At 44.7% G+C, this 23,550-nt stretch overlaps 2 protein-coding genes and 2 non-coding genes across 7 annotated transcripts in view; all 4 read right to left on the reverse strand.

The window, feature by feature from the left end:
* The window catches only part of LALBA (lactalbumin alpha), a 39,273-nt gene extending 39,043 nt beyond the window's left edge, over positions 1–230 (reverse strand). Inside the window, exon 1 of the mRNA XM_008256394.3 lies at positions 95–230. The gene's annotated coding sequence lies outside the window, so the exon portion shown is untranslated. The remainder of the gene's footprint in view (positions 1–94) is intronic.
* On the reverse strand, positions 212–22,543 carry KANSL2 (KAT8 regulatory NSL complex subunit 2). 4 transcript variants are annotated; one of them, XM_070052185.1, is made up of 10 exons: positions 22,400–22,543; positions 21,647–21,905; positions 20,717–20,895; positions 20,195–20,309; positions 15,968–16,131; positions 15,237–15,403; positions 13,407–13,503; positions 7,049–7,200; positions 1,799–1,918; positions 212–926 (listed from the first exon to the last, which is right to left on the reverse strand). In XM_070052185.1, exons 2-10 carry the CDS (start codon positions 21,895–21,897, stop codon positions 795–797), a joined length of 1,377 nt encoding a protein of 458 aa, XP_069908286.1. In that variant the 5' UTR covers positions 21,898–21,905; positions 22,400–22,543; the 3' UTR covers positions 212–794. The 4 variants fall into 4 exon arrangements, with proteins under 4 accessions (XP_069908286.1, XP_002711238.1, XP_069908285.1 ...); XM_002711192.5 differs by having other exon boundaries at positions 6,947–7,200; positions 22,400–22,542; XM_070052184.1 differs by having other exon boundaries at positions 22,050–22,427.
* On the reverse strand, positions 1,142–1,277 carry LOC127491231 (small nucleolar RNA SNORA2/SNORA34 family). Its single transcript, XR_007919820.1, has one exon. It is a non-coding gene; the product is annotated as a small nucleolar RNA SNORA2/SNORA34 family (small nucleolar RNA).
* On the reverse strand, positions 13,176–13,312 carry LOC127491230 (small nucleolar RNA SNORA2/SNORA34 family). Its single transcript, XR_007919819.1, has one exon. It is a non-coding gene; the product is annotated as a small nucleolar RNA SNORA2/SNORA34 family (small nucleolar RNA).
* Positions 22,544–23,550: the final 1,007 nt, after the last annotated feature.

Consider the following 23,550-nt stretch of genomic DNA (forward strand, 5'->3'; position numbering starts at 1 on the left):
TGAGTAAAGACGCCCCATACCTCTTCATTTATTATTTCTTCCAGGTGTTTACCTTATCCTCAAAACCAAAACAACAACTATTGAATTTACTTACTTCTTAGGCTGGGCCTGTATCTAATTTTCCCTTTCCCATCAGAGACAGCTCTCTAAAACCAAGGGGAAAAAAAAAAAGACACTCTCAAATACAAACAAAATATGCATTCAGGTCAGGTGACTGTTTTACATTTTCGTAACATTTAATAGAAACTATATACAATAAAGTTTTACTATATCTTACATAAGATAAATGACCACAGAAATTGACATAGGTTAGGAACAGATGGATAGTTAGGGAGAGCCCAGACCCGTGAGCCGTTTCCTCGGAGGAGGAGGTGTCAGATGGCCCAATTCAGCTGAAGAGGAAGGGCTACAATCCCCTTGGCCTCAGAGACAGCCAGGCATTGGGGCCACCAGTACTTCAAGGGCACCATCCATAAACAGTCCCCACCTGCGTGGATTCCTGACTGTGACTTGAGAAACCCCATTACAGACATGCATTCACTCCCAGAAGCTTTGACAAGGGATCCTCTTACTCCTTGCTCTTCCTTGCCCAGGGTGGGAAGAGCCCCACAACTCTGACAATACTATTCCACTCTCCCCAGATCTGGTTTCATGTCTGACTGCAGGACTTAGTAACCCAGAAGAAAACCAAGGTAGTCTGGATTGCCATATATAGTGAGAGATGATCAGAGACATTTTTCTGAAGAAAGGGAAATTAAAATCCACCAAAGTCAAATGGTTTTCAAAGCAAACTGTCAACTGATGGACGTAGGTTCTGGCTTCCCATTTGCAGTAGCCAAGCCACTCTGAGGCAACTGTGCAGAGGCTTTCTCAGGATTTTGAGATCCCTGGGATCTGCACCCTTCTCCAGCCATCTGCATCTGGCCCTGTTAAAACAAAGAAAGGCACTGTGGTTAGAAATTCATTAGTTCATTATGAAACATGAGCCTGACGTATCAAGGCCCATTTACAGCAGTAAGAACAAGACAATAGAAATAAAGCAACTCTGCGCAGTTCTCCGGTTCTTAGCTATGCCTGTCCCTTAAAGCCAGTTACTACTTACAGCATTCCTGAGGCTCTCCCACTGGGAGACAGAGCTATGGTTTGTTTCTTCTGAATCAAACAGCCATTCTCTGCCAAGGTTCCAGAGCAGCCAGCAGACACAGAAAGACCATACTTTAGGCCTCTGCTTGAAACCAACAGCCAGAGAGTAACTGCTGGTCTTCAGTCAGGGCCACTGGTACCCCACCCACAGCTCAGAGAGAGAAGCCAAATCATTCTATAGTCGGAACAGGCTCAGAGCTCAATTCCCTTAAATGGCACGATTTACCTAGATCCACTGTCTCAACTTCTTTCTGTTCAGTTAATACATAATGAATTTATTATTATTGTGAAGTAATCAAATTTTATCCTTCAATTCTAACTTCAAATACACTGACAATGAATAGGTAAAACTCTTTGGGTCTGTACTTATTTGGACTCAACCTTTTACTTCAATTCCTACTCTGGAATGAGGATTGGAGGCACCAGGTACTCTAAGGGCCCATCTGCAGGATTAGAGCAACAGGACACTCAGCAGCAGAAACAGGCTTTTTTTCAAGTACCTGCCTCCCATGGAAATTCACTGAGTGAAAGCCACCTTTCCAGGGCATCTTTATGGTCTACTTGTGATGACACCCACTTCCTGCCAGCCAGCACGGAGCCCTCTGCCTAACTCAGTCTCTACATGAGGGAAACTTGGCTGGGACTGTTCACTTGCCAAGATATCCGCTGGGCCTCCAGCCATTTCTTTGATTGAGTGATCTTCAAGGGCGAGTGAAGGATCAAAAAGCAGAGGTGACGGAGGGCACTGCATACCATCACCCACAACATCCAAGTCCTAGGGAAGAGAGAGAAGCTCATGAGCAACCAGAGGGAACCAAGAAGCCAATGCTGGCACATTCTGCAGCAAACTTCACAGCAACTCCACGGTCTCACCAACTCTCGCCAACTGTCAAGCAAAAGAGAATTTTACCAGAATGTCCAACAAACAAGATCCAAAATCACTGAGAACTTTTTCTTGCTGCCAAGTATAAAAGCAAAACCATTACAGTGACTTAAAAACAGCAAATCCCTGGGGAAATTCATAGTGACAAAGTAGAACAGTGTTTGCCAGGGACTGGTGGACAGGAGACAGAATTATTATTCAATCGGTATAGTTTTTCTGTTTGGGTTGATGGAAAAGTTCTAGAAAAGGAAGAGTGGTGATGGTTGCAGACATCGAAATTGTACACTTCAAAATGGTTAGAACAGGGGCCAGCAGTGTGGTGTAACGGGTAAAGATACAAGCTGCAGCACCAGCATCCCATATGGGCACCAGTTCAAGTCTCGGATGCTCCATTTCCAATCCAGCTTTCTGCTAATGCACCTGGGAAAGCAGTGGAAGATGGCCCAAGTCCCTGGGGTCCTGCACCCACATGGGAGACCCAGATGAAGCTCCTGGTTCCTGGCTTTGAATGGGCCCAGGTCCAGTAATTGCAGCCATTTCAGGAGTGAACCAGCAAATGGAAGACACCCCTACCACCCACCCCTACTTTCTCTCTGCCTCTGTGTCTCTGTAACTTTCAAATAAAATATATATATATATATATATTTTTTTTTTTTTAAAAAGGTTTAAACAGTTAAAGCAGTGTTATATATTTACCACAAAAAAGTTTTTTAAGAAAGCATATTCCCGGCCAGCACCACAGCTCAATCAGCTAATCCTCCACCTGTGGCGCCGGCACACTGGGTTCTAGTCCCGGTCAGGGCGCCAGATTCTGTCCTGGTCGCTCCTCTTTCTGTCCTGCTCTCTGCTGTGGCCCAGAAGTACAGTGGAGGATGGCCCAGGTGCTTGGGCCCTGCACCCGCATGGGAGACCAGGATAAGCACCAGGCTCCTGGCTTCGGATCAGCACAGTGCGCCAGCTGCAGCACACCTGCCACAGCGGCCATTGGGGGGTGAACCAACGGAAAAGGAAGACCTTTCTGTCTCTCTCACTGTCCACTCTGCCTGTCAAAAAAAAAAAAAAAGAAAAGAAAAGAAAAGAAAAGAAAAGAAAGCATATTCCCTCTGAACTGAACTACAGCCTACATCTAAGTTTACTAGTTGTGAATCTACCATGGACCAGCATGAACATAAATTAAACACTGCTTAAAACATTAGGCACGGCAAGATTGTCTGAGTAACACCCAAATAGCCAAAAGGAGACATGCCTGGGGAAGGAAGGCGTGCAGATCAAAAACTCAAGTTCCTCTGAATGGCCAACATGATTTTGGTTAAGTCCTTATCCCCTCAGAAAAGTCAGAAACCAGCTGGGACTCCTACCCACCAGGTAACTGAGAAAACATTCCTATCTAACAAGCGGGCAGAAAAATGCTGAGGCACACACCCCGACCCAAGTGCTATGCTATAAAATTGGGAAGGGAACCCCAAAACCCAGTTACTCCCTGTGAAGGGAACCAATTCTAAGGTTCCCCATGACTCACTGGGAGCTCAAGGATTAGACACAAGGCCTCTGTACCACAGAAATGGCAGAACACCTGCAGGAAACACCCAGGACTTCACCCCCAGAAGCAACTCCAAAAAAGCAAAGACCCAGGTTTCCTTGCTCACAACTTGCACCCCAACTTTATAACTTCCTCTGGGAGCAGAGGGATCTGGCATATATTTCTCTCTTCAGAGTACAGGAAGAACCATTTCCAGAGGCTTCATCCCCCCCACCCCCCCAGGAACAGTGAAGAGGCTTAAAAAGCACAGCCGTCCTCACTTACCAGCCACCTCCATTCCTGTCCCAGCTGCTCCACTTCCTATCCAGCTCTCTGCTATGGCCTGGGAAAGCAGTACAAGATGGCCCAAGTCCCTGGGCCCCCGCATCCGCGTGGGAGACCTGGAGGAAGCTGCTGGTTCCTGGCTTTGGATTGGAGCAGCCAAATGGGGAGTGAACCAGAAGATGGAAGACCTCTCTCTGCCTCTCAAATAAATAAATACATCTTTTAAAAAAAAAATCACTTATTTACTTAAAGTCAGAATTAGAGAGAAAGAGAGAGATCTTCCTTTCACTGGTTCACTCCTCAGATGTCCACAACTGCCTGGGCTGGGCCAGACTGAAGTCAGGAGCCAGGAGCTTCTTCTCAGTCTCCTACATGGATGGCAGGGGCTCAAAAATTTAGACCATCTACGCTGCTTTTCCCAGGCCACCAGCAGGGAATTGGATCAGAAGTGAAGAAGCTAGGCACAAACCAGCACCCATATGAGGTGCCAATGCCGCAGGCTTTACCTACTACCACAAAGCTGGCCCCATGTTTTGTTCTTATCCCAAAAATGACCCAAAAAGAGCCAGTAAAAGCTCAAAGTAATGGAATTAAGGAATTATGTTGTTATATTTGCCAGTCATTCTTGGATCAAAGGATAGAAAACAGCAAATATCCAGAATGAAAAGCCATATTTTTAGTATTTTTACCTAGAACTGTTCCCTGGTCTTCCCACAAGTAAAAACTTGCAGAACAGAGAGTACTTAAATTTGCTTGATAGGCCGGCGCCGTGGCTCAATAGGCTAATCCTCTGCCTTGCAGCGCCGGCACACCGGGTTCTAGTCCCGGTCGGGGCGCCGGATTCTGTCCCGGTTGCCCCTCTTCCAGGCCAGCTCTCTGCTATGGCCAGGGAGTGCAGTGGAGGATGGCCCAGGTGCTTGGGCCATGCACCCCATGGGAGACCAGGAAAAGCACCTGGCTCCTGGCTCCTGCCATCGGATCAGCGCGGTGCGCCGGCTGCAGCGGCGGCCATTGGAGGGTGAACCAACGGCAAAGGAAGACCTTTCTCTGTCTCTCTCTCTCACTGTCCACTCTGCCTGTCAAAAAAAAAAAAAAAAATTTGCTTGATGATATCTAGATAATTCAAAAAATTATTTTTCTAACAAGATTTATAACAAGTATATCCCGAATTTATGAGTACAAAAATTACCATAAACTGGATTTGTTTTAACATTTTCAGAATTATCCTCAAAGATTAAAACTGTGCTTTTTAATGACCAATGTGGCTTATCAAAAAGTACATTCATATGAACATACAGATGACCAATTACAAATAGATGATTGTCATTTTTAAACTTATAACAAAACTCCACTTAAAAACTCACTGGATTCTCAAAAATAAGGTTACTTCTCATACATTCATGCTGCAAAAAAGGTTAACTAACTTGATGGCATGTTTTTACAGTAAGATTCCTTATTGTCAGGAAACTGCACACAGAAATATCTCACATTCCTAGCTCTCCTTAAACATCCTCTAAAGAATAAACATGTCAGCCACTGAACACAACAGTCATACTTCTTAAAATCTGGATTCTCAAAGATTGGAGAAAGAAAACATCATTTAAAACTACAATGGCAAAAGTACAAAACTGTTTACATATAGCAGGTGGTTAAAAACTGGTGAAACAGGAAAAGTAAAAAGGTCAAAAAAGAAATGGCTCTAGAAATTATCAGAAAGGCAGCTAACTAGTATGTGTATATAAAGACTACAAAACATGCGAGTTTCCACACATACATTAGTATTTGAAGAAAATCGCTATTTTAACACTTAAAATCACTAACTTGGGCTATACACTTACTCTCTTCAATATAACCTCACTGGAAGTTTGGGAAGCACTGGAATATGTCACCTCAAAGGTCCTTTCTACTTCTCAAACTTGGTCAATCTATGAAAGAAACTTTTTCTGTTTAATTATTTGAGACAGAGAGGGCTCTAATCCTCTGGTGCACTCCCCAAATGCCTGCAACAGCAATGACTGGGCCACATCAAAGCTGATAGTCAGAAACTTAATCCACATTTCCCACATGGATACCAGGGACCCAACTACTTGAACACCTCCCAAGGGTCTCCATTAGCAGGAAGCTGGAGTCAGAAGGTGGAGTCAAGACACAAACCCAGGTACTCTGATATGGGATGCAGGCATTTTAACCAATATCATAACCTAATGTTGCTCACTCCCCAAATGGTGTCAATAGCCTGGCCAAAGTCAGGAGCCAAGAACTCCATCCGAGTCTCACATGTGCTTGGCAGGGACTCAAAGTTTCTGAGCCATCATCTGCTGCTTCCACACATATCTCAGCTCCACTGTCAACTCCAGCTTTCGCTAGTACACAGTCTAGGAGGCAGCATACGGTGGCTCAAGAATGTGGGTCCCTGCACATGCAAAGCTCAAATGGAGTTCTGAGCTCCTGGCTACAGCCTAACTCAGCCTGGAGAGACTTGGACTGAGTCCCCAGCTTCCAGCTCCAGCTCAGCCCAGTCCCAGCTGGCGTGGGCATCTGGGGAAGTAATCAGCAGACTGGGGGAAGGGGTGCTCTCTCTACCCCTCAAATAATTTAAATGTTAATTAATTCAGCCACAAAAAAAAAAAAATGAATGATATACTGACACACACATGGATAAGCCTTAAAATAATGCTAAGTCAAAGAAGCTGGACAAAGACCATATTTATACACCGCCCAGAATAGGCAGGCTTACACATGAAAGGCAACCAGTGTGCTGACAGGGTACAGGGGAGGAGAAATGAGGAGCGACTGCTAATAGGCTTTGGCTTTCTTTTGGGGGTGATGGTTGCGTAGCTTTATGAACATACTTTAGAACACTGACTCATATGCTTTCAAAGAGCAGACTTTATGGCATCTGATTATATCTCCAAAAAGGTAAGAAAACAAGCAAGAAAAAGTCAGAAGAAAAAGGATAGGACAGAACTCTCAAAATGAGCACGTTAACATACAAATATAACCACACATCTTATCACTTCAACTCTCCTGACCACAAAAAAAACCACCTTACTCTCACCACCAATAAATAAGGCCTTGTCTCCAGGGCCAAGCAGAGCAGAGCTTCTCTAACTTACATCACTGAACTCCAGAGGTAAACTCTCAGTGGGCTGAAGCTCAGAAGCACTCAAGTACAGATCCGTGGGGCCGGCTTCCAGATCGTCTGGCACAGACAGTACCTGCTCGGGCTTATACATCTGAGGAGGCAACTGGAAGTGCAGTGGGCAGCAGGGATCCTCAGAGAGGCTTACAGGAACCGGCTTGTTGCAGGGAACCTCTTCAGATCCCTGGCAGCATTTGAAGAGAACCTGATTCGTATCCTGACAGATATCTGGAGAAACGGTCAAGGGAAATAAAACAGGATCTATGAGAGGTACAAAGTAAGACAGAGTTGTCTACCCCTGTAAAACTCAAGGTCTAGACTACAGTAAATAATTTCAAATACATCTGATACAGAAAACCAAATGCAACTGATAATTTTCAGTTACTTCTCAAAACACAACTGTCATTTACTAGCACTTAATTCTCAATCAGTCCTCAATCTCATTAAATCAAGGACATCATACCTGTTCTCTCTTAGGAGAATGTTAGGTAGGGCTAATCAAACAGCACTAGTGCTCCTAGGAAAGTTAAGAGCTATTCAAAAGAATGACATTGTGGCAAATGTAAATAGCTTACATAAATCAACAGAAGATGGCCCAAGTGCTTGGGTCCCTACCACCCATGTGGAAGACCAGTATGGAGATACTGGCTTCAGACTTCAGCCTGGCCGGGTCCTGGCCATTGTAGCCATTTGGGGAGAAAATCAATCTCTCACTCTCTCTGCAACTCTGCCTTTCAAATAAATAGATAAATCTTCAAGAAAAAACAAAAGGAAAAGGATAAATATGCTTATAAGGGCCATAGTACTCCAGAACATTCAGTTAAGAATAGTTATATTTCCAAGATGGCAAAGAAGCTGTTAAGATGAATCAAAATTGAGATAATTGAAGTTCAAGTTACTCTACAAATATTTCATGCAAATGTTAACATTTCCCAAAAGCTTACTACATAGCTATTTTCCCTAGCTTACTAAATGGTATTTTACTTAAACTTGAAATTATCTTTAACTACAAAACACAATTTTCCACAAACTGATTATATAAGGATTGCAGAATTATAAATTTCTTCAAAAAAATTTTAAGGTAATGTTGCTCCTGAATATTTATTTGAAAGGCAGAGTGAGACAGAAAGATGTCTTCCGTCCACTAGTTCATTTCTAAATGACTGCAACAGCCAGAGCTGGGCCAAGCCGAAGCCAAGAATCAGGAACTCAATCCAGGTTTCCCACGTGAGTTGTAGGAACTCCAAAGGTACTTCAGCCATCACTCACAGCTTTCCAAGCACTTTAGCAGGGAGCTGAATCATAGCAGACTCAAATTGGCACTCCAATATAAGATGCAAGCAACAGCAGGTTTGCGCCAAGGTCTGCCCCTTTAAAATCACTTTTACAAATAAAAAATCAGGGCTGGCGCTGTGGTGTAGCAGGTAAAGCCACCACCTGCAGTGCCAGCATTCCATATAAGAGCCGGTTCGTCCCAGCTGCTCCACTTCCGATCCAGCTCGCTGCTATGCCCTGGGAAACCAGTAGTAGAAGATGGCCCAAGTCCTTGGGCCCCTGCACCCACGTGGAAGGCCTGGAGGAAACTCCTAGCTCCTGGCTTCGGATCAGCGCAGCTCCGGCCGTTGCAGCCAATTGGAGAAAAAACCAGCGGATCGAAGACCAGACCTCTCTCTCTGCCTCTCCTTCTCTGTGTAACTCAGTTAAGAATAAATAAATAAATCTTTCAAATAAATTAAAATAAATATCTTTCAAATAAATAATCTTTCAAATAAATAAATAAATATTTAAAAAGAATAAAAATTAAAAATCTAGTGTAATTCTAACTTTTAGACCAAATAAACCTACTTAGGGCCAGCACTGTAGCACAGTGGGTTAAGCTGCCACCTACAATGCTGGCACCTCATTATGGGTACTGGTTCAAGTACTGGCTGCTCTACTTCCAATCCAGCTCCCTGCTAATGTGCCTGGGAAATCAGCCAAAGATGGTCTAAGTCCTTGAGCCCCTTGAACCCACATGGGGACCTGGATAGAGCTCAAGGTGCCTGGCTTCAGTCAGCTGTTGCAGGCATTTGGGAAGTGAACAGGCAGATGAAAGACCTCTCTCTCCTTTCGTCCCTCTCTTAACTCTGCCTTTCAAATAAACAAATCTTTCTGGGGGGGAAAAAAAAGCCTTCTTGAACAAAGCTATTTCTTTCAATCCATACTTAAAAATAACTAGCCACTAAAGCAGGATTGCACAGTGTGCCACACTGACACTGGACACCAGGAAATGCTGTGTTGCATGCAGGCTGTTGGCAGCGTCCTTTTCTCTGTTCACCACATTGAATAGCCCCTACTCAAATTAGGACAGCCAAAACTTTGTCCACAATTGCCAAATGGCAGGCAACATAGCCCGAAGTAGACAATCACTATGCTGAAGGAACAGCAGACAGTCCAAAGTATTTATTCCTTAAACATTTGAACCTAAGAGCTGGCATGGTTGCACAGGGGGTTAAGCCACCGTCTGCAACACCATATCCCAAATGAGTTTGCCAATTCGAGTCCCAACTGCTCCATTTCCAATCCAGCTCCCTGCTAACGGGCCTGGGAAAGCAGCAGAGGATGGCCCAGGTACTTGGGCCCTGGCTACCCATGTGGGAGACACAGATGGAAGTTCCAGGCTCCTGGCTTTGGCCTGGCCCAGCCCTGGCCATTGTGGGGAGTGAACCAGCAGATGGAAGGTCTCTGTCACTTCCTCTAACTTTGCCTTTTAAGTAAATACATAAATCTTTTTTAAAAAAATACATATGAATCTATTAGGAACAGAGTTGTGCTCTACAGGCTGAAGAAAACTTAAGCATTATCTAATATATTAAGAAGCCTAGTTTTATATAAATAATTATTAGTATTTAAAATGCCAATCCACTGAATTCAATGTTTCAATCCAGGGGCCAGTGCTGTGGCATAGCAGGTAAAGCCACTGCCTACAGTGACTGCATTCTATATGGCTGCTGGTTTGAGTCCCAGCTGCCCTACTTCTGATCCAGCTCTCTGCTATGGCCTAGGAAAGCAGAAGAGGATGGCCCAAGTCCTTGGGCCTCCGCACTCACATAGGAGACCCAGAAGAAGCTCCTGGTTCCTGCCTTCAAATCGGCCTAGCTCCAGCTGTTACAGCCATTTGGGCAGTAATACAGCAAACATCAGAGCTCTCTCTGCCTCTGCCTCTCTGTAACTCTGCCTTTCAAATATTTTTAGAAATCTTTTAAAAAATGTTTTAATCTGAACTTTTTTCATAGGACTTAAAGGACTCACAAAAATCTCTTATTTAACACCACAATGGCCTGGAAAAACCCTTTCCCCATCTTCCTCCACCTCTTTTCCTTTCAGAAGGGGACAACAGAGACAAAAGGAAGGGAATGGTTGACCTACAACTAAGAGTCTGGGTCCTTCACTTTCAGTCCAGTGCTGTCTCCATTAGACCAGAATATATACAGGTCACCAATGGCAGTCGAGTCTTTCTCTGGGATAAGGACTTAAGGAAGGGTAAGTGACTTAGGCAACCATGGAGTGGAAAAGAAAAGAGCATAAAAGGAAAAACACTCCCCTTCTCTTTTCAAATTTCATTTCCAACTTTGCTTTTTAAAATATTTACAACCTATTTGAGCATAGTACTTTAAGAAACATTTAAAATTATACTTAAAATCTGTAGACTGTGTTTTTTCCTTTATAAAATTCAAGCCACCTTAAAAAAGAAAACCCAAGAAGTATTTAAAATACAACAAAAATAGGGTATTCACAACCCCATCATGTAAAAATAGTCACACTCATGTTACATTCCTTCCCAGTATTTCATTCCATGTAGTTAGCAAAACCTATTCCCAGGGCTGGAGCTGTAATGTAAGTGGCTAAAGCCACCAACCACAATGCTGGGAGCCCATATCGACGCCGGTTCATTACAATTTCCATCCAGCTCCCTGCTAAAGGCCTTAAAGCCCCAAAGGATGCCCCAAGTGTTTGGGGCTCTGCAACCAATGAGGGAGACCTGAATGAAGCTCCTAGCTCCTGGCTTTGGCCTGGCCCAGTACTTGGCTGTTGCTGCCATTTGGAGAGTAAACCACAGGATGGAAGATCTCTGTGTGTATGTGTATGTGTGTGTGTGTGTGTGTGTGCGTATGTGTCTTTCTCTTTCAAATAAATAAAATTTTTAAAAAATCTACTTTACAAAATCCCTATCCTATTTTTGTCACTGTAATTTTTCTGCTATTAAATTTTATAAAATATGCCCCACATTATGCGGTGCCATGATTTACTTCCTATTCCCATCTCTAAAAGTGTTAAGGCTGTCACTAGTTGGAAAAATTATTTTATGTAAAAATATTGATCTACAAACAACCATCATCTTAAATTTCCAGCGGCGAAATTACCCTATTGAATGATGTACTTTCAAACTGCTTTCCAAATAGTTTGCATCAATTTATATTCCCACTGGCAGTCTTACCCACCTTTGAAATTCACTCATTAAAAATTAAACTTGGCGGCATGTGTTTGGCCTAGTCAAGATGCCTACATCCCTTATCAGCACAACTGAGCCAAGAGTCCCAGCTTCCAGCTGAAATGCCCCCTGGGAGGCAATAATGGTGGCTCAGGTAGTTGAGCCCCAGCCACCCACATGGGAAGCCTGGATTGATTTCCCAGTTCCCAGCTGTGGCCTCAAAACTGTCCATTTTTGGCATCTGGGGAGTGAACCAGCAGAAGGAAGCTCTCTGGTTTTTTTAAATATATACTTATTTATTTGAAAGGCAGATTTGCAGAGAAACAGGGACAGAGAGACAGCTTCCATCTGCTGGTTCACTCCCCAAATGACCGCAATGCCCAGGCTGAGCCAGCCCAAAGAGCCAAAAATTCCAAGTCTTTGTGGGTACCAGGAGCCAAACACTTGAGCCATCTAGCACTACTTTCTTAGGCACATTAGCAAGGAGCTAGATCAGAAGTGGACTCAGCCGGCGCCACGGTTCACCAGGCTAATCCTCTGCCTGCGGCACCAGCGCTCCGGGCTCTAGTCCCGGTTGGGGCACCAGATTCTGTCCCAGTTGCTCCTCTTCCAGTCCAGCTCTTTGCTGTGGCCCAGGAAGGCAGTGGAGGATGGCCCAAGTGCTTGGGCCCTGAACCCGGATGGGAGACGAGGAGGAAGCACCTGGCTCCTGGCTTCGTAGCGGCCATTTGGGGGCTGAACCAACAGAAGGAAGACCTTTCTCTCTGTCTCTCTCTCTTACTAACTCTGCCTGACAAGAAAAAAAAATGTAAATGTTCAACAAAATTTTTTTTTAATTTTTAACACCTAAAATATAAAATACTTGGTATCTCGTTAGACAAATGATTTCTGGTAAAAGTTATGCCTCTCTAACAAAAGTCATCTATTTAACTACTAATAATGCTTTTACTATGCAAAAATTCTTAATAAATATCCACAATAAAGATGTACTTTCGGGGCCGGCCGTGGCTCACATGGCTAATCCTCCGCCTGCAGCGCCAACATCCCATATGGGCACCGGGTTCTAGTCCCGGTTGCTCCTCTTCCAGTCCAGCTCTCTGCTGTGGCCCAAGCAGTGGAGGATGGCCCAAGTGCTTGGGCCCTTGCACCCACATGGGAGACCAGGAAGAAGCACCTGGCTCCTGGCTTCGGATTGGTGCAGCGCCGGCCGTGGCGGCCATTTGGGGAGTGAACCAACAGAAGGAAGACCTTTCTGTCTGTCTCTCTCATTGTCTGTAACTCTACCTGTCTAATAATAAAAAAAAAGACTATTTTAAAAAAATATGTATTTTCACAATAAACAATTCAAAAAGTTTTGCAGCCCAATGATAAATACAGTTCTAGAGTAGAATCAAGAGATGTTATGGGCAGTTCAAAGGCAAGTTAAATTTACGAAGAAAAAACAGCATCTTATTTTTTGAACCATTGTTACTAATTTGAATGAAGTTTAAAATACATAAGAGTCTTGATCATACAAATTTATAATAATGGAAGTTCACAATGCAATATCAACATCATCATTTTGTTTTGGGTAGAAAACCCACCATTCACATTTTTTTGCTAATCATAATTTTACAGCATTATAATCTGATGAACAAGTTAAATCAAGAATCCAAAGATAAATACAAATATTTTAGAATCCCAGTACAACGACTAAAAATAAATATTAGCCCACATCTATCACCAACAACTCCATTGTTTCTTCCCAATGAATTGACCATTACATTTCAGAAGTTCTGAAATGGTCAACAGACCATAGAAAGACATTTCTTTAGGCTCCTGCTTGAAACCAACAGCTTCAGCACACTGCTGGTCTTGATTCAGGGCCAAAGTAAACAAGGAGCTTCAATTAAACAAGCCAGCAGATTCCCACTAGCTCTCAGTCTAGCAAGCAAATCACAGCCTGAACACAGTAAAAGGATACGAGTAAGGCAGTGTCTGGTCATAGGAAGAGACTGATTGGAACAGCGAACATCATCCACAAAGGCCAAACACCTCTGACTAGAACGAGTGGTATGCGCCTAAAATGGAAAAATTAGATAAACTCTTCAAAGAACATACAACCAATTATGATGAAAAGAATTATAAAGTACATCTTCACAGGGTAGAAAATTCAACATCTAATAAATGAATACACCAATATTACACATAAGAAAAAATGCAGAGGGTGGGCATTTGACATAGCAATTAAGACACCTTTTGCGTTTCCCACACCCCACACTGCAGTGCCCAGGTTTGTATCCCCCACTCTGCTTCCAATTCCAGCTTTCTGCTAATCTGCACCCTGGGAGGTAGCAGGTGATGGCTTAAGTGTTTAGGTCCCCCAAGCCCACATGGGAGATTCAGAAAGAGGTTTGGGCTCTTGGCTTCGGCCTTACCCAGCCCAGGCTGTTCAAACCATTTGGAGAGTGAACACCAGCAGATGGGAGATATCTGTCTTGCAAATAAAATCAAAAATAAAATTTTTTTAAAAAATAACAAATTCAAGAATGATCACGGGCCAGCGCCGCAGCTCACTAGGCTAATCCTCTGCCTGCGATGCCAGCATCCCAGGTTCTAGTCCCAGTTGGGGCGCCGGATTCTGTCCCGGTTGCTCCTCTTCCAGTCTAGCTCTCTGCTGTGGCCTGGGAAGGCAGTGGAGGATGGCCCAAGTGCTTGGGCCCTGCACCCGCATGGGAGACCAGGAGGAAGCACCTGGCTCCTGGTTTCAGATTGGTGCAGCACACCAGCTGTAGCGGCCATTTGGGGCTGAACCAACAGAAGGAAGACCTTTCTCTCTGTCTCTCTCTGTCTATAACTCTCTCTCTCTCTCACTGTGTAACTCTGCCTGGCAAAAAGAAAAAAAAAATGATCATGGGCCCAGCACTGTAGCACATCTACCCGCTGTAGCACAGTGGGTAAAACTGCCCCATTCAGTGCCAGCATCCCATATGAGCACCAGTTTGAGTCCCAGCTGCTCCACTTCCAATTCAGCTCCCTGCTAATGCACCTGGGAAAGCAGAAGATGGCTCAAGTCCTTGGGCCCCTGCACCCACATGGGAGACCTGGAAGAAGCTCCTGGCTCTTGACTTTGGACTGGCTCAGCTCCGGCCATTGCAGCTATTTGGGGAGTGAACGAATGGATGGAAGACCTGTCTTCTCTTTCTCTAACTCTGGTTTTCAAATAAGTAAATAAATCTTAAAAAAAAAAAAAATCACTTCTTATAAACCTAACTTCCTTACATTCAACTGCTTCTGTTCTATTTTCCCACTCTTTATAACAAGATTGTCAAGCAAGTTAGGCTTAACCTATGCTTACTTCTGAACTGAAGATTAGAGATCTATCCCAAATAATAAATCTGCAGATAAGTTAAGCTATTATGTGATCACAGGAGTAGTCAGAAGGGGACTAAGATTGGAACCCATGTCTCCTGACATCTTGGTTAGGTGCCTTCATTACAATCTAAGTCTAGTGAGTGAGATTACAGAGCCAGGATTGGATATAGTATTTTGACAACACTCCAAACTTCATAAATAAAGGGGCTATATATATACCTTAAAGCAGGAATATGGAATACTTGGCCGCTAAATAGCACCCACTAAATCATTTGGTCTGGCCTTGTCAAGGCAACTATATGTGGGACTCAAAATTGAGTAAACCTACAGCAGACTTAATTTTTAACTGGATAATTTTGGATGGCCCACAAATGACGTTATAAATACCAAAATGGCCCTTGACAGAAAAAAAGGTTCCCCCACCCCTACGTAAAATCACCTGTTGAGCGGCCCCATCTGTGGCTAGCATTCTGCGTTCCTTCAGCTGCCTGTGTAGTAACGCTTCGACTCCATAGCGCTGGCGATACCGCCGCAGACATTTTAATCGTTTCAAATTCTCACGTTCTTTGGCCAAAAGTCCCTCTGGGCCAGTCAGGAGACTACCACCTGGGAAGTCCCAAGAGTCAAGATGTTATTTGCCAAGCAATCCACAAAGGATATGTCTGCTAATCAACAAGAAAAGAGGAAAATCTTGGGACCAGTGCTGTGGCACTGCTATCTGCAGTCCATATGGGCACCAGCATGAGTGCCAGCTGTTCCACTTCTGATCCAGCTCGCTGCTGATGTGCCTGGGAAAGTAGCAGAGGATGAAGCAAGTGCTTGGGCCCCTGCACCCATGTGGGAGACCAGGAAGAAGCTCCTGGCTCCTGGTTTTGGCTTGACCCAGCCCTGGTCATTGCAGCCATCTGGGGAGTCAAACAGCAGACAAAAGATCTTTCTCCCTCTCTCTGTAATCTTTCAAACAATAAATAAATCTCTTTAAAAAAAAAAAAAGAGAGAGAGAGAGAAAGAGAGAGAGAGAGAGAGAGAGAGAGAGAGAAATGGCTATAAGATAAGCAATCCCAAAAGCAAATTCTCCCCCACTGCAGGTACTAAGACAGAAATAAATCTAATTACTACCAAATCCAAATGCTGAATCCACAACATCTGTGGTACTGGCATAAGACTTGCCTAGGGCTTCATGTTCCACTTTGCGGTTATGTAAGTACCGGCGCTTCTTCTCCTTCAGCAGATGCTGAAGTCGTTTAAACTGGTCGATGTACAAAGACTGCAAACGAATCAGCTTCTCGCGCATAATCAGGGCCACTTCTTCAGCTGTGTAGACACCAGCATGTCTGGAATAAAACAGAGATTCCAGCAAAGCATAAGAAAACATTGTAATAAAAACCTAAGCTTAGGAGCCAGCATTATAGCACATCAGGTTAAGCTGCTGCTTGTAACCCCAGCATTCTGTATCAGAGTACCAAGTCAAATCCCAACTGCTCAGCTCCCAACCCAGCACCTTACTATTGTGCATGGGGGCTGAGAATGGCCCAAATATTTGGCCCTGCCACTCACATGGGAGTTCATGCCTCCTGGTGTTCATCTGGCCCAGCCCTGGTTGTTACAGCCATTTGGGGGAGTGAACCAGTGGATAGAAGATCTCCTACCCACTTCTCTTTCAAAAAATAAATAAATAAATAAATCTTTAGAAATAATCAAAAAAGTGAAGGCGTGAATCCATGGTTGCAGTGCTTTAACCATTTAAAATAGAATAATCTCTAACAAGTCAGGACATCTTAAAGTGTAGACTGAACGTCTACATACGCATCAGTATACTTTAATTAAAGTATAAAAGATACCAATAACAAATGATTGGAACTTCTGATTTTTCAGAAAGCCTATCAGACAGGGCCGGCGCTGTAGCATAATAGGTTAAACCTCTGCCCGCAGCACCATCAATCCATATGGGTGCCAGTTCGAGTCCCAGCTGCTCCACTTCCAATCCAGCTCTCTGCTGTGGCCTGGGAAAGCAGAAGATGGCCCAAGTGCTTAGGCCCCTGCAGCCTCATGGGAGACACAGAAGAAGCTCCTGGCTCCGGACTGACTCAGCTCCAGCCATCACAGCCATTTGGGGAGTGAACCAGCAGATGGAAGACCTTTCTCCCTGTCTCTCCCGGCCTCTCCCTCTCTCTGTAGCTCTACCTCTCAAATAAATAAAATCTTTAAAAAAAAAAAAAAAAAGCATATAAGATACTTGAGCTATCACAGACCCCTAACCAACAATCAAAATGGCCTACAAACTACTCAGCAGTTTCTTGACAGTATCCCAAGTCAATCCTTAATAGCCAAATCCACAAAGGTCCATATCAACTTTAAACTTTGCTGCCAATTATAAACAGAACTTCAAAGCATGCCAGTAACTGATGCATTGAAAACTATGTCCTATTTCTGATTTTTAAACCTCAAAATTAAAAGATTAACTTCAAATTTTAAAGGTCTTAGGTTAACCAAGTCTTATCAGGCCATTACACTAACAGAAAACTTAAGTTCAATATACACCATACCTTAATACTAAGTTTCATATTTTCAGAGAAAACATTTCCTTTATTCAAAATTTGGTAATACAAAAAAATCACATACCTAATTAATTTTAAGTTAAAAAATTATGTTCTCTTAAAAAATAGCTGTTAAGTCACCAGAATACACAAAGCAAAATTAACTTTAGGACTGAAATCAAGTTTCTGCCAAAATAATTTTTATAAACGGGAGGGGGCCGGTGTTGTGGTACAGCAAATTAAGACTACTTACAATGCTGGCACTCCATACTGGAGTGCCAGTTCAAGTTTGAGTCCCAGCTGCTCTGCTTCCAATCTAGCTCCCTGCCAATGCACCGGGGAGAGCAGTGGAAGACAACCCAAGTACTTGGGCCTCTTCTACCCAACATGGGAGATGAGAACTAGATGGAGATCCAGGTTCCTGGCTTTAGCCTGGGCCAGCCCCAGCCATTTCAGCCATTTGGGGAGTGAACCAGTGGATGTAAAACCTGTTTGTTCCTCTAACTGTGCCTTTCATATAAACAAAATCTGTACAAAAGGGGGCAGGGGGGGCGGCACAGTGGCATAGCAGGTAAAGCCGCCGTCTGTAGCGCCGTCATCTCACATGGGCACCGGTTTGAGTCCCGGCTGCTCCACCTCTGATCCAGCTCTCTGCTATGGCCTGGGAAAGCAGTGGAAGATGGTCCAAGTCCTTGGGCCCCTGCACCTGCGTGGGAGACCCAGAAGAAGCTCCCGGCCTCAGATCGGTGCAGCTCCAGCCGTTGTGGCCATCTGGGGAGTGAACCAGCAGATGCCAAGACCTCTTTTTCTCTCTCTGCCTCTGCCTCTCTGTAACTCTGCCTTTCAAATAAATAAATCTTTTTTAAAATGTCCAAGGAAGAAAGGAATCAAGAACACATAAAGAAAATAAAAAGTACTTCATTAAATGAACACACTACTAATAAGCTAATAATGTCAACATATTAATTTATAACATTTAACAACTCGATGTACATCCCAAAATTGCATGTATTTAGTGGATCAAATTCTTTTTGGACAACCTCACTAGGAAAATTAAGCAGAGTCTATATAATTTAGTTGCCTAACAGTTAAGAATATTTGGAGCTTTATTTTCCCTTTTGAGTGTCTTTCTTCTTTGAGACTGCTATCAATTACCTTAGTCCTTTTGGCATTTTTACTTCTCATAAAATTGACTGATATTCTGGATTATACAGCAGTCTCTTGTGAATTAATGTATAAGAATGTGTCCCCTAGAGACTAAACCACTCTCCTGACAAAATCAAATTTCTGGACCTTCAAAGCTTAGTTTATTTACTGCATCAAAGGTCAGGCATTTTCTGACTGCACAGAGCACACACATCTGTAAAGCAAGTCTGGCCGCCCAGAATAACAACGGGGGCAAAAACATGTTCTATCTAATTACTACTGTGAAAGAATCCTGCTAGGAAACATTCTCTTTCAAACAACTTAGATGGACTTTCTAAACTAGTACTTCCTGAATAGCTGACTACCCTAAGATTACTCAACAGAAATGAAAGAAATCATTCTACTCAGAAAATGTCACCAGGGGCAACACTGTGACGCAGCAAGTTAAGCCACCACTTAAAATGCCATCATCCCGTATCACAGTGCCAGGATAAGTTCTAGCTACTTCCCATCCAGCTCCCTGCTAATGGCCTGGGAGGGCAGCAGAAGATGGCCCAAGTGCTTGGGCCTTGGCCACTCACATGGGAGACCCAGATGGAGTTTCTGAGCTCCTGACTGTTGCAGTCATCTCTCTCTTGACCTGCCTGCCAAATAAATACATATTTTTTAAACAGGAAAGAAAATGGGGCTGCTGCTGCAGTATAGCAGGTTAAGCCTCTGCCTGCAATGCCAGCATTCAATCTGGGTGCTGGTTCAAGACCCAGCTGCTTCACTTTCCATCCAGCTCCCTGCTAATGCACTTGGGAAAGCAGCAGAAGATGGCCCCAGTGCTTGGGTTCCTGCACCCACATGCAAGACCCAGAAGAAGCTCCTGGCTTCCGTCTAGCCCAGCCCCTGTCGTTGAGGCCATTTAGGGAATGAATCAGCAGATGGAAAATTGTGCTTCTCTCTCTTTCTCTCCCTCTCTGCCTTTCAAATAATATCTTAAAAAAAAAAAAAAAAAAAGAAAAAGAAAAAATGTAAGCTGGGTCAGGGGTTTGGCACAGCGGTTAAGACGGCCACATCCCATATTAGAGTGCCTGGGTTCAATTCCTGGCTTCACTGTGTCCAGCTTCCCCTGAGAGGCAGCAGGTGACAGCTTAAGTATTACTTGGGTCCCTGCCATCCTCCTGGGACTCCCAGATCAAGTTCCTGGCTCCCAGCTTCAGTCTGGCCCAGCCTCAGCTGTTGCAAACATTTGGGGATTAAGCCAGGCAGGGAGATCTCAGTCTCTTTGTCTTCCAAATAAAATTTTTTAAAAATCCATAAACACAGAGTTTTACAAAATAAGTAGTTATTACTCCAGTAGAATCACCTCATTATTCCTGAGGTTTAGGCCAAAAATCTGTTCACACCCATCTTCTCTTCTCTAATCCACACTAAGAATTTCTCAACCCACCACCCACTCTCATGAAATTTCCTCTTTTCTCCCCTCTTTTCTTATGTACAGAATCTAGTGTTCAAATTTTTTTCTAAATTACAAGACTTCTAAAAATGAATTTCATCCTGCCTTGAAGCAAGATGGTGATGAACCACGATATGCGAAGCTATCACTGCTCACAACAGCCATCTTGCCCCCCTCCTAAGGTTATTAATGAATTAACAGCATGCAGCACTACATTCCACATACTAACTAGATAAAACATTCAAAAGCTTTTGTGGAGTTACAACTTACTTTAGGGGATCTTCTTGATCACTGTCTATGCTATCAGCTTCACTGTCAGGGTCACCTCTCCATGTCTGATCCACAGTAATGGGTTCCTGCTCCCCATCACTCCAGCTGTCTTCATCTGAGGCAAGGGAGGGAGAGCAGCCATAAGACTTCCCACCTCTGTAACTCCACCACACAAAACTAGGTTACTTAACATATCAACTCAATACACAGGCACTGGCAAATAAAAACACAAGTATAGAGTGCTGATAAGATTATTTACAACTCAAGAGGTCCAAAAAAGTCAACTTAAAAAATTATTATTCTTTCCTGAAATAACCTAGCAAAGTGCTGAGCATAAAAACAGCAATGAAGGAAGAGTCACCAGCTCAGGAAAACAAACCAAAAGCAACACTATTTCAGATTTGAAAGAGTTGGTGAACATAGCAATCCTGGAATTCTCACCAGATTCCCAATAAATTAACAATACTGCCAGCACATTCAAGGCACTACCTTCCCTTTTCCACTACAGGGAAAGGCCCTTACCCAGGATGCGGCTGGCTTCACTGCGGCTACTTTCTGGAGTCTGGGAGCCCAGCTCCGACTTGGCATATGAGCTCAGCTGGCACAGGAGTGTTTCACCCACAGGCCCTGGGTTGGTCTTCTTCATCTGAGCATGAAGCGCCAGGGCATTCCTGCGGGCATGTTCCGCACAGAAGGACACCCTAAGGAGACAAAATACCAGTATTTCACCATAGTCCTTGATCCTCAAAGCATTTTTAAGCAATTCAAAGGACTATTTTATTCACTTCAAAAAGCCAATGAGTCAGAGGAATTTAACTGGCCCGAGATCAACTTAATTGTATTAAAGGAAAATGCAGATAACATAACCCAGCATTCCAACCAGCAAACAAAACATTCCAACTATAAAAATGTTGACATCATCTAGAAACAAATCAAAGAGATTCACTTTTCATCTTTCAATACTGGTTCCGGAAGGCACATTTTAATGCCAATCCACTGCAGGTTAATAAGATGTAACACACAGTTTTAAATTAGAGAATATATACAAATGAACAACCCCAGTTATATTTTTGCAGGGACGCCTCTGAAGTCATGAAGCCTCTTCCAGATTATACACACACACACACACAATTCGGCATATTATTTAACAAAGTTCACAGACACACCAAAGAGCCATACACCCCAAAGTAACAGTAATTTTCAGCATCCCTTCATTTTCAAGAAAAGGGGAAAGACTCCCTTCATTTTCAAGATAGATTGAAAGTAATTTCAATAGACTGAAAGATCCAAATTGAACTAAGTGATTCCAGTGTGTTTCCGGTTTTCACGATTTTAGTAATTTTCCAAGGATATATGCATAAGCCCGGTTTCACAAGGGCGTGACCGAAAACTCCACAGCTATGCAGAAGCCAACATCCCAGCACATTCCCTAAGAGGCACAAGTCTGCATACCCATCCTTCTTCTCTGGTTTCGGGGCAGCATTGGGACATCTTTTCCCATTCTTGGTCGAGATGTAACTGCACTGCTTGAAGGGCGCATTCTTGTCTTCAAGGATGTGCTTAATGCAAAATTCCTGCCCTTCCAGACGAGGCTGAGAGCACGGACGATGAGTGAACGAGCAAGACAGGGGCTCCTGAGACCTGGGCACCGGGGTGATCCTACCCCGACTGGTTGGCAAGACGTGAATCCGAATCCTATTCATACCAAAACCTGTAGGGTCACGCACAAGATCCAAGAGCCCTCAGCGCTCCTGAAAACTCCTGCCGCCGCCGCCCCCCTACATCCGGACGGACCACGTGCAGTCACTCCGCCTCGCCGCCCTCCCTCGGGCCTCCCGGGCACTTGCACACTTACCTCCCCGCCGAGTTCTCCCTCCAAGCCCGGCCCGCACCGCGCTGAACGCCTGTCCACGGCTCGCACGGCGGCAGCACGAGGCGAGCTCCGCAGGTTCGCGCCCGCCCCGCCTCCCCTGCGCACCGCCTTTGTCCAGGCCCGCCTCACAGCTCCCGCCCGGCCCCAGCGCCCATACAAGCGCCATTTTGTCCTAAGACCCTGGGCACCGGAGAACCAGGCTCCTGGGAGCCTACAAGAAAGGGGAAGGGTACAGACGCTGATACAGACGGGGCACCATGTCTGGGCCCACAGAAGGGGGTCTGCAGCAGCCCTCCGACGGGCACGAAGACCCAACAGCGCCGCCATCTTACCTCCACTGCCGCACTCTCCGGAGGAGCTCACCCTTCTCTGGCCGCGCCAGCCGCTCCTACCTCGGCCCGGCTCCTTTCCTGGCTCCCAACCGTTGATTGGCTACTGCTCCGCTGTAGCCGTGTCGCCATTGGCCGAGGCTCACTACCTATCAAGCCTGGAGGGGGCGGAGCGCTGAGAAAACGCGCGCTTCAGATGGCTGAGATGAACTGTCCGTCAGCAGCACCGCCCCAGGAGAGTTGCCCTGCGGCTGGCTGCAGCGTCCGCTGGCCGCGACTGTGGATTTTCTTTAAGACATGGGCCGGCCCCTGTGCTTGTGGTCTTAGGCTGCCGCTCCCTCAGCTTCCTTACACGGCGGGTGTAAAATCGGACAGAAGGACTCTTAGTATTTATATATGACAGAACTAGCTTTCTTTTATGAGTTCAGTACACGTACACGATGAACCTGAGGAAATTCAAGTATAAATTCATTTTCCAAAGCAGCCCTAAGGAGCAGAGGACCCAGGAGCACAATGGGCTATCTGAACCCAGCTATCCTGCGTTTTACTGCCTCTCACATGGTGGTGTGGAGCACTGGACCGAGAATAAGGAAACAGGAGTTTGGGGTTAAGCCTTGCTTCTCCTAAACTGTGCCCTGATAGCCTACACACCTTCCACAGGCACATGTTAAGTAATTCAGGTGTTATAGAAATGACACAACACCTGCTTCCCGCACACATGCTCGCTCTCTCCAGATCTTTCTTCCTCACCCAGTCTCCTGATCTCTCTCTCTCTCCACCGTATCAGACTTCCCCCATCAATAAACCCTTTCCCTTAACTCTGGTGTTTGGTGTGTTTTGTGGCGGCCCTACATCAACCTTTAAGGATTTTTATTAAAAACATCACATGTATCTCCATAACTCTTGTAGAAATGACCCAATACTGGAGGCCAATGCTGTGGCACAGCATCCCATTTGGCGCTGGTCCAGCTCCCTGCCAATGCACCCCGGGAAGGCAGGAGTAGATGGCCCAAGTGCATGGGTCCCTGCCACCCACATGGGAGACCCAGATGGAGCTCAGGTTCCTGGTTTAAGGCTGGCTCAGCCCTGGTCATTATGGCCATTTGGGGAGCAAACCAGCAGGTGGAAGCACACTCGCACTTTCTCTCCCCTCA

Source organism: Oryctolagus cuniculus, chromosome 11, assembly GCF_964237555.1.
Source record: "Oryctolagus cuniculus chromosome 11, mOryCun1.1, whole genome shotgun sequence".
NCBI lineage: Eukaryota > Metazoa > Chordata > Mammalia > Lagomorpha > Leporidae > Oryctolagus > Oryctolagus cuniculus.